This window comes from Branchiostoma lanceolatum, chromosome 15 (assembly GCF_035083965.1).
Source record: "Branchiostoma lanceolatum isolate klBraLanc5 chromosome 15, klBraLanc5.hap2, whole genome shotgun sequence".
NCBI classification, from domain to species: Eukaryota; Metazoa; Chordata; class Leptocardii; order Amphioxiformes; family Branchiostomatidae; genus Branchiostoma; species Branchiostoma lanceolatum.
Window position 1 is genome coordinate 3,663,688 of NC_089736.1, and position 10,600 is coordinate 3,674,287.

A 10,600-nucleotide genomic window follows, 5' to 3' on the forward strand; every position below is an offset into this window, starting at 1 on the left:
TATTTTTATTAAGTTTCCATACCTTCTTGTATCATTGGACTGCGAACAAAACAGCCATTGCAACAAACATGGCCATTGGTTACAAAAACCCTACATTCTATTCCACGTCCTTCATTCGACCAATCACACGTACCGATTCCAAGACATCCTTCCAACTGTACACCCTAGATGGTGTAATATCATTGGCTGTTGTAACGTTATCTGATTGGTTAATATCAGCATCAAAGATGCTGTGATTGGTCAGCTTCCTCAGGTATGTAGAGAAACATGTCTGGATTGCATGATTGGCAAAAATGTCACTACCCAACATTTGATGAAACAAAATGGCGGAGTACCAATTTGCTGTTCAGTGATAACTGCTTCTTGAGACAACATAACTAAGAAAAGAATAATTTGTCTTACACAAGAAAAAAACACAAGAATCCTCTTCAACAGAGCACAATCCATGAGATATAATCCCATTGTCAGCTAGTTCTTTCAAAAAGAACACAATTTAAAAGCAAATGTAATATAATATGCTATATTTCAAAAAGGGACTATATGTTTAAATATGTCCCTTTTTTCAATCAATGTTAATCACATTTCTCTTGGTACACAGTTACAAACTTGTATTAGCAAGAGATTCAAATTATAGGATTGAAGAAAATAATCAAAAAGCAAATACAGAAATAACATCATTCATACAAATTGTACTATAAATCCTTACAATCTATAGAGTTAAAGGTGTATGTAGTGTAGATTCGAAGTGCGTATTCATTTGGCAGAAAGTTACATATTATTGTTTATCTAAAGGAGAAGCTCTCAAATAGAAGCTTATATCTCTATAATAATGTGGAAAATTCCATGGTTCTAATATCTGCATCTTAAATATCAGCAAATTCACAAATTATTTTGAAAAATTTTAGAGAGGAAGGAAAAAAAACTCAAAACATGCTTTTGGAATTCAAGACTACTTGTCCTCATTTAAGAAGGGACAAGACAGTGTTTCATAACTTTTTCTTCTTCATTTTCCATTAGAAATATAAGGGGGGAAAGTCATGTTTGTTGCAATGGTACCAAAATCGGTAAATCTGTCCACTTCTGATCGTAACTATAGAAACCCATGAAGCATTAATTTTGTTGTTTTGTATTAATTTTCAGGGCAGAAGGAAGAGAGGGAAGTTTAAAGTTTGGGAATCACGGCTGCGTGGTGGCTTCCTGAACTTGACCTTCTGCTTGCTTCGATGCCTACAGAAGGAGGGAAAAAGAGCAGATGTTAAATACTTTTTCATTAACAATATCACCAAATAATTGCAGACCATACATGTGTATATATATGTTTCATATCATCAACAATTCAAACACATAACATATGGTTACATACCAAACGGATTACTTATCTACATGTAACACTATCGTTTATACAGTACTACATAATACACTACTATCGTCTCTAAATGAGCCCATGTGAAGTGTAACTCTCTATAAGAGAAGAAGGATATAACAAACCAGACATTGTAACTTAGATTATAAAAATGACAGATCATGACATATCTCTCTCTCTCTCTCTCTATCCAATTTAACGTCTTTTGTTCCCCATCATCTAGGGGTTAGACGTGCTTGCACATTGATGGGGAAGGAAGCCCCAGAACTCCTCATCAAGTGCAAGTCCTTTTTTGTAGCAAGAGTTTTTACGGCTGGATGCCCTTCCTAACACCAACCCAAACCCTACTGCTGGGCTTAGGACATGGGAAATGTGTGTTAAGTGCCTTTCCCAAGGGCACAACGTCTGGGTGCATGTCCAGACATGTCTGGGTACTCCACTGGGGATTGAACCTGGGTCTTATTGGTTCATAGCCGGATGCTCTGCCACTGTGCTACATAGACGCCACAACCTGTATAAGTGATTGTTGTACTGGAACAATTCTTGCTCTTTACAAAGACTTTCTTTAAATCACTCCTGATGTTTTATTTCCTGAAAATTGAGTGAGTCACCAACTTGGGTATTTGTAAAAAAAAGCTCCAGAACAATAAGAAAACTGCAATGCTTACTCAGTAGAATACGTATTACCCAAAACTGTATTTTGTACTACATTTTGTAATTCATCTGTATTATTGATTAAGATTAGAGAGAGCTAAAAACTTGAAGTGAGAGTGAGTTAACTTGTTCTGGCACAATGTTTACCAGTTTACGAAAACCCACTGACGCCATGTTTCCATTAAGTTAATGCATGTCAGAAGTGAGTCACCAATTTGGTGATAAGAAATTTACAATAGAAAGGTCGAAAATTCAAGAACTTGAGGAAGACTTTTACCTTCTTTTTCTTCTGTGCCTTGCAGTTTACCAGTATAAAAGACTTAACCTATAACCCACCAACGTGATGTATTCAAGAACTTTAAGAAGACTTCTACCTTCTTTTTCTTCTTCTGTGCCTTCCAGTTTACCAGTTTAAAAGACTACTTATAACCCACCAACGTGATGTATTTAAGAACATTAAGAAGACTTCTACCTTCTTTTTCTTCTTCTGTGCCTTCCAGTTTACCAAATTATAAGACTTTACCTATAGCTATAACCCACCAACGTGATGTAAGCAAGAACACTAAGAAGACATTTACCTTCTTTTTCTTCTTCTTCTGTGCCTTCCTGTTGGCGGAGGTGCTGAGAACGGCCTTGATCTTCTCGTCCGTGACCTCGTGCTCCGACTTGATCATGTCGGGGTCGAAGGGTCCCTCCGTCAGACGGATGTTCCCGTTCGGCATCAGGAGAACCGTGAACTTGAACTGGGCAACAAATTCTCCTGGAAAAAAAAATCATAATTATCAAGGGCCATCAAAAATATCTTTGCCCTCTAGTGAAACAGAGGACTTGGTTCTATCGAACAGGAATTGCATTTATTTTATGGCCTGGCTTTATTCCTAGAACTACTTCCACTCTCCCATTTGATTTTTGAGCCAAACCTTTGTTTATATAACATCATACTTATAAAATGTCGGTAGAGACACATAATGCATAATCTATTTTAAAAAAGCGTACGAAGCTGGTGTATCACGCCGAAGGGCAGTTGTACCGGTCCTATAGATACAGATACAGCCGCTTTGGAGACAACCGAAGCTGATCAGGGTTTGTAGGTATGAAACATGAAAGAAATAATTGTACTGACCCTCTCTCTCATACAGCACTGGGAATGGAGTAAGCAGCTCATGATTGACACATTCCACCACGCCCATTCTCGCCTTCTTCTCATCATCCATCAACCTACAACAAAATACAAGAACATGTAAGAAATAATTTTAAACTTGAAGTGTACAAGACTAACACCAGAGGTACTGAAGCATTGAGTTATCTGCCAGTGACATGAAATTTTCTCTATCATTCACATAAAAATTTGGTCTTCCCTGAAGGCATCTAATGTCATCTTGAAATCAATTGTCTACTGTGTGCTCTTTGACGGGAAAAATTAGCAAGGAGTTGTGATGTCACAGAAACTAGAAAGGACTCCCACATAAGCTTGTATGGCTCTTGGTCCTTTCTGTGATGTCACAATTTATTGAGGCATTGAGTTAAAAGCAAGCAGGGAGAACAGTTAGATTCTCATGAAGCTTTGTCAGAATCTTTTTATCTTAGATACTAAAAGTGTTTCTTTGGAGCTGAGGTACTTTCAACCTATAAGTACAGGGCTCGAAATTCATCTTTGGGAATAGGTGCACTGGTGCACCAAACTCAAAAAATTGGGTGCACAGAAAGAATTTTGGGTGCACAGAAAGAATTTTGGGTGCACCAGATAAAATAAAGTTGAATGTTCTTCAGAACATAATTACAAAGTTTAACGCTGCTGCCTTTCTTAAGAACTTCAATCTGTAATTCTATAGCTAACTTTTAAATTTCAAACAAATAATACACTATAAATAAAGTACAGCAAAAAGTTATCATGCTGTTTTTTATACTTACATTTCAAGAATATTCTGTTTACTAGTGTACAATAGTACCTTAACCCTATAGGCTACAAAAATATCTAGGTGCACTGGTGCACCCACAGTCAAAAATTAGGTGCACAGCTCCAATTTTGGGTGCACTGGGTGCACATGCACCCACTATTTCGAGCTCTGAAGAATAACAAAATACAAGAACATGTGAGAAATCATCATTCAACTTTAAGTATACATGATTGAAATCAACACAAAGTGCTGAAGCATTGAGATAAGTGTACAAGATTAACACAAGAAGGTACTGTGTTACAAAGCGAGCAGCGAGAACACTTAGATTCTCATGAAGTCTTTTCAAGACTGGAGGTATTTTCATCTTTTGTTATCCTACCTGAGCGTAAAAGGCATGGTGGCAAACCGGTTGGCTACATCACTGAAGAATGCTGTGGTGGGAAAAAAAACTTCATTAGACCAAAGGAAAAAACTGTGACATTATCATATATTCAACTAACTTACTAAGACAATGAGCTAAGTACCAAATAAGTGTCCTCACACTGTACTACAGATCATCTTAATGCACAAAATTTTATCTATTCCATAAAACTTTACGCAAAACATGGTGCTCATGGGCTCAAACCTATGTCATCCAGGCATTCTCGAGTTGACAGGCACACACGAATACCCCTGAAATACAACCTTTTTGTTGGAGGTAATACATGTAATATGTGTTGATACACAAGTTTATCTATGATACTCCCGTACCTCTGGATGCCTTCATCTTTAGTTGGTACACCCTCTCCATCTGTCTCTTGAAGACGGTCGTTCTTGTCTCCTGTTCACGGCCCTGAAACATCAGACATAACTAAATATTACTATGTGGTGACTTGCTGTTTTTTATTCAAAAGTCAACAATGCAAACGGACAGCGAAGGCTCTGTAAACTGTGACTGTCCAGGGCTCTATGGAGCCAAATCCTGCAGATCTGACAAATGATAGGGCTGCTAGAAGTGGGATTCATGATCAGCCCGGCTAACAGACAGTGTAGTCTGTTAACAATCTAAACTTGTAATTGTCCAGGGCTTTATGAAGCTGATCAGTGGGAGGGCAGCTAGAAAAAAGATTTAGTCTAAGAGTGTACTGGCTAGGGGTGGATACCGGTTCGCTGGACCTGATTCGGACCTTTATAACATCCAAGAACCGAGTCCAAAAAACCTAAAGCCAAAAACCTGAGTCAACAAAAAAAACTGAACAAAGTACAAATATATTTCTCTATTTTGTTTGATTAAAAGTGTTTTGAGTCTCCCCTCTTACAAAAAAGGCATGTAAAACAAGTGCAATATTCAAATATCAAACACTGGTTTATCTTGAAATCTTCTCCCAAGGAACTTTTATAGTTGTGCATGTCAGTATGAATTCTCTATGCTTAATATTGGTCTAATAAAACCAAACATCAGCTGGACAGGATCAGGTTCAGGTCCAGACCTGAACCTAATTCTCTGGACCTAAACTTGGACTTGGACCTTATTAAGCCGAACCGGTATCCACCCCTAGTGGGAGGGCAGCTAGAAAAAAGATTTAGTCTAAGAGTGTACTGGCACATCCTACCTTTCCCTCCCCAGAGGAGACGAGAATGTCCACAGCGTAAACTTCATGCACCTCAAACTCACACTTGTCATGTTCCTTCCTGTGAAGAGACAGAACACACAAATTGTAAAGAATAATCTTTCACTGTCATTGACTTACTGTACAACACAAGTCTTTGTCAAGGCAAGAATCCACTGCTTCAATGACTTCTGATAAATTCTACCATCATAGAATTACTTTCCAGCTAAATCATATATATCACACAGAGGTACTACTTTACTGTTTTTTGCAGCAGTTTCTTAAAACCCTGACTATTTTTACAGGAACTACAGTAGTCCAGGTTCTTTAAACAGTTCAAAAACAAAACATTGGATATTCATGAAGCTTTACCTCTGGTTCTCATTGGGGTTCTGGATGACAGACTTGTCTCCGTCAATCACATTCTGTTTCAGTTGGTGAGACAACATGCCTACAGGAGAAAATACAACATCTTATCATTTAACTACAAAGTCAAGTATAACCCAAAGCACAAACGTCATAACTATGCAAACAGGTCTGCTAGTACAGAACTGTAAGCTAGAGAAAAGAACCTGTAACAGAAGACACTGCGTTCAATCTTAGCTTACTTTACATGTACAAAAATGGAATGTAGACCTCTGCAGTGTTTCAGCAACCAATTAAATGACAAAACGGTTATACAACAGTTGTAAAAACCAACTACACTTCAGCTCACCTTCAATAGGCTGACATTCGTATGATTCAGCAATCTTCTGTATGACTTCAGTGATGTCATAGTTCTGCAAGAAAACAGTGAAAGAGTTTTCATGAAATCTGTCCTATTCCTTTTTGCTCACTAAATGTATTAAGACTGAGTTATAAAATGTCTTAATGACCACTCATTTCTCAGTTATTTAGAAGACGCTTGTGGGGAAAATTGAGCGAAATATACATTGCCTGCTTTAAAAAATAAAATGTTGAGTGATTTTGACAGTGCACTTGAGACTTGCTTAACGTCAGAGCTGTTGCAATGTGCTAGAATGACACCTACTCAGGGATCTCCCCAGAAATATAGAGCAGGATGGGGGGGAGGGCGCCAAGCATGTAAGATGCGTGTTGTGAGAGGGGAGGTCTGTTGCATTTTGCATTTCCCAGACAGGAATGGAAGTCATTTCCTGCAACTTCAGCTTTACATCTTGTCTACAAGTAATGAAATCTCAAGTTTTTAGCAAAATTACTGGGGAAATATTGGAATAACTTAACCCTAACTTTGAAATCAACAGGATGAGAACAGGATGGAGGAGCGCCACTGTTCCATTCTTTAGGGAGATCCCTGCCTACCTCATTTCCAGGCTTGACCATCCTGAGTGCAGCCTCTGCCGCTAGATGCGCCGCCTGGATCACGTCAGCTTTGCGGCCGGTCACAGGTTTGTCCACGGACGCTCCGACCACCAAGGTGTGAGCCACACCCGCGATGAAGCCATCTATGTGCGCCCCGAGGTCTCTGTGGCAAGGAAAAACACAATCTTCAATACACCTAGGCCTGTACCTTAAATTCAACTAATGCAAAAGAAACTAGTTGACAGAAACCATGGTTGTTCACTTTAACCTTCTCCCTGCTGCCTAACCCTGTAACCAATAGGGAATGGGGTACCAAATGGCTACTTCAGAGTGCCAAAGGTTAAGTTGAAGGACTTAAGTTAATAGCACCATGCAGTAGAAAACAGCAAATATTTTGTTAACGTGTACAGACAACACCTTTCTAGTCAGCTGATTTTTCATGTTTTATACACATGTACTTGATGTTCCCTTATCTACAAAGATAGCCAAACTTACACATATGCTATCAATAGTATTATCTAGATTTTAAAAAATCTTAACTTTCAAAAGCCTCACATTTTGACCATGTCTCCGTCCTTCAGTGTGTAGTCAGGGTCGCTCCTCAGTGGTGAGAAGTGGCAGATACAGTTGTTGGTAGAGATGCAGGTGGGAAAGGCAATACCTGCAGGAAAACACAGTATAATAGTAGGATAAGTTGACACAGTGGAGAAATGGGGATGAGTTAGCTTAGGCCTGGTAACTATTTGTAGTATTGGGCCAGCTGTTTTAGCGGCCCCAGTTCTACTAAATACTGGCCTTCTTCCATCACCCTATCTTTACGTGTGTGCCTTTCTAACAACGTGTCCTTTCTAACTACTGCCAACCGGTAATAGTTGAAATTAACCCCAAAGAATTCCCCAGTGCACAATGGGTTTACTGATCAAGATCACACAATCTAATTCTCAGCAAGGCATTCACAGCTTGCAACACATCTATATCCAATAGTACCTTACACTAACAGGGACTGAGACAAAAGAGAACTTAATACTAGATATTATAAACCTAACTCAGTGATTTGACTATTCCCCATCTCTAAAAACCTACCTTTCTTCATCTCCTTGTCCTTCTTGAAGACCTTGCCAGTTTCTTCCAGTATCATGGTGTCTCCTGCCTCGCAGAGATCCCTTACGGAGGCGCCGGCTACACACTGGCTCACCAGCTTCCTCAGAATACCTGGGAAACAAGAAAGGTTCAGGAACTTCAACTTAAGTATAAACATATGTAGAGGATCCATATATGGGCTTACAAATCTATCAGCTTCCTCAGAATACTTGGGAAACAAGAAACATTCAAGAATTTAAACTTCCAATGTTATAGGTGAAGAATAGAAGAAAGATATGGCCTCTGTCGGTCAGTATTGACCGTGGTAAAATCCTTATTTCACAACAGCTCTACAGCATCAGCTGTCTGTATCATCAGTGTACGGCTTAACTACCCTATACCGTATACAAGAATGGCAGTCTCTGCCACATAAATCACATCATCATCATCATCATGGGTACTCCCAGATAACCCCGCGAGGGGCAAAGTAGGGGGGGAGGGAAAAGAGGTCCCAGGCTAAGGCGGGCAGGCCTCCAGCCTGGCACGGATATGACTCAACGGTGGGAGCCGATACAACCGTGTCAGGCAGGGCGTTCCACTGGGGGATGGTGCGGGGGAAGAACAAATTTTTGTATGTGTCTGTCCGGGCATCTACAAGTAAAGGATAGAAAAAGACTGAAATGTTAACTTAGATATCATTCTTTTGAGTCTTAATTGTTTCTTTACAAACCAAATAAAAGCAATGAACATGAAGATCAGTGGAATCAACGGGAAGGGGAATCGACTTCTCTCCAAGCAGACGAATGAATCCGGCTGGTTTTTGACATGTTTCTTAGCCGTTTTTGTCCTGTTTTCTTTATGTCGCAAACCCACAGACTTCATGAAATTCTAGTGAACTAGTATTTGATCAGCCATATCAAATTTCTTTTCACTGATTTCTACAGGTGCATAAAAATGCCATGTGGCCACGAAAAACCGAGCTGTTGCATTGCTATGGGCTACATGAAGGCTTGTCAACTTGTAAACGTATAGATTTTACAATGAAAATGTTATCATAACTTGGCATATTGCACAACAAATTGAAATTCTGGCGGCATGCATGGTATAGCAAATAACAATTTCCCCACAATAACGTTCCAACACAACCTGCTGGCATTCAAATACCGTGAATAATAGTATCACATACAAAGATATATTACAGAATAGCGTTATGAGTTTATTTCTAAGGTTGATTCCTGAATAGATATTTTCAGAAAATTTTGAATGGGAGGGGGGAACAGGCATGGTCGCACATGGCGGGATATTCCCCCCACCACATGGGCGCGATTTTCTCTCTAACCAACGCTCCTGGGTCTACGAAATCTCGCCCAGAATGTTCCCAAACGTGTGAAGATTCGTGAACTCACTGTTGGCCATGTCGCCAGCCATTTTGTACTTGGTGACGACGATGTCTTTGGCCACGGTCTGTTCCTCATCGCTGCTGTCGTCCGCCATCTTGGAGGGTCCGGGAAAATCTTCTACCCAACGTGCACCGCGCGGAAATTTGGCGGGAAATTGGAGCGGGAACCTCTTTTGAATGTTTCTTCAAGTTCAAAGAGGTTTTATCAAACCTGGTTTCTTGAAACCCGCTTAAGCCACTTTAAAGTTGTTTTGTTGGTTTTAAACTTCCAAAGAGAAGAAAGAGTAAAGAGGTGGTAGAAAAAAGCGCACATGATATAATTGTTAAATATTTATGTTATCTTTGACAAAACTTATTAATATTCTTAAGCAGAGCGGTTAGATGTTTGGCATCTTTCCTCTCAATCAGTTGTTGCAGAGAAAATGTTCATTTTCTTTGGAACTTTCACTGGGTGAACTTTACGATTGACCTCTGACTTTTGAACTACAAATGAAAAAGATGACATCAGAAGGTAAAAGTAGACAATCCTACCTGATTGTAGACTTTACTCTCCTCTAATCCTCCACATTACCAAAGTACCTTCAATATCAGATACAACTCCAATCCATTCCTTTTGCATTGTATAATAGATATCAGTCTATTGCATTTTTCTCTCTTTCAACTGACATGTAACGGTTCTAGTTACGTTTTGTTGTGGTCACATTGGGTCAAAGTTGAATGTAGAAAAATTTAAAATTTATCTCGATGAAGGCTTTGCTAAGCATAGCAAACTGTGAAAGTTAAATGTCTCAGGCAAGCTATGACCTTTGACTGTTGACAAGTAAAAGCTCAGCAGAATAAAGGTATGTAGTATTTCCCTCAGTATGTAACTGTAAGTCTGTTACGAGAAAGAAACGTGTAGTGTGGGGAGGGGGGCAGTCGAGTCACGTTTGCAACGCCTACTTGCATCAGCCGATGTGTAACGTAATATCATAAAACACGTGTTTGTAACACTGTATGTAGTGGACGCATTCTTACACATAGTTACTTAAGTATTCTGTGCAAGTTGGTGACGAAATTGTCTTATCTAGACATATCTTCAGAGAATAAATGTAAAAAAAAACTTAAGATAAAAAATTCTGAAATAACATATATATGTCTGAACTTGATACTCTATTAAATAGACAGGTAATATCCACAGTACCAAGGAGATCCCAGGTACATGTAGCTCATGATGGGCTGGTACGAGGCTTGATAAAGTGGGTGTGACAGTTGCAACAATAAATTATATAGGAGGAATTGAGCTTCCGAAAATGAT

General features: G+C 39.2%; 1 protein-coding gene across 1 annotated transcript; it reads right to left on the reverse strand.

Annotated features, from left to right (window-relative positions):
- Positions 1–874: 874 nt before the first annotated feature.
- LOC136420483 (proliferation-associated protein 2G4-like) lies at positions 875–9,440 on the reverse strand. Its single transcript, XM_066407432.1, has 12 exons — positions 9,311–9,440; positions 7,908–8,036; positions 7,380–7,485; positions 6,825–6,987; positions 6,220–6,283; positions 5,877–5,955; positions 5,508–5,586; positions 4,666–4,747; positions 4,295–4,346; positions 3,141–3,235; positions 2,596–2,777; positions 875–1,227 (listed from the first exon to the last, which is right to left on the reverse strand). The coding sequence occupies exons 1-12, from the start codon at positions 9,396–9,398 to the stop codon at positions 1,177–1,179; spliced, it is 1,170 nt and encodes a 389-aa protein (XP_066263529.1). The 5' UTR covers positions 9,399–9,440; the 3' UTR covers positions 875–1,176.
- Between the last annotated feature and the right edge of the window lie 1,160 nt (positions 9,441–10,600).

Bases quoted from the DNA above. Each gene is read 5' to 3' on its own strand.
- LOC136420483 (XM_066407432.1), bottom strand. From the start codon at position 9,398: ATGGCGGACGACAGCAGCGATGAGGAACAGACCGTGGCCAAAGACATC. The intron at 7,486-7,907 runs GTAGGTTTTTAG...GTTTTCCTGCAG, and splicing joins GGACAAGGAGATGAAGAAAG to GTATTGCCTTTCCCACCTGC. The intron at 1,228-2,595 runs GTAAATGTCTTC...CTCCTTCTGTAG, and splicing joins AGAAGAAGAAGAAAAAGAAG to GCATCGAAGCAAGCAGAAGG.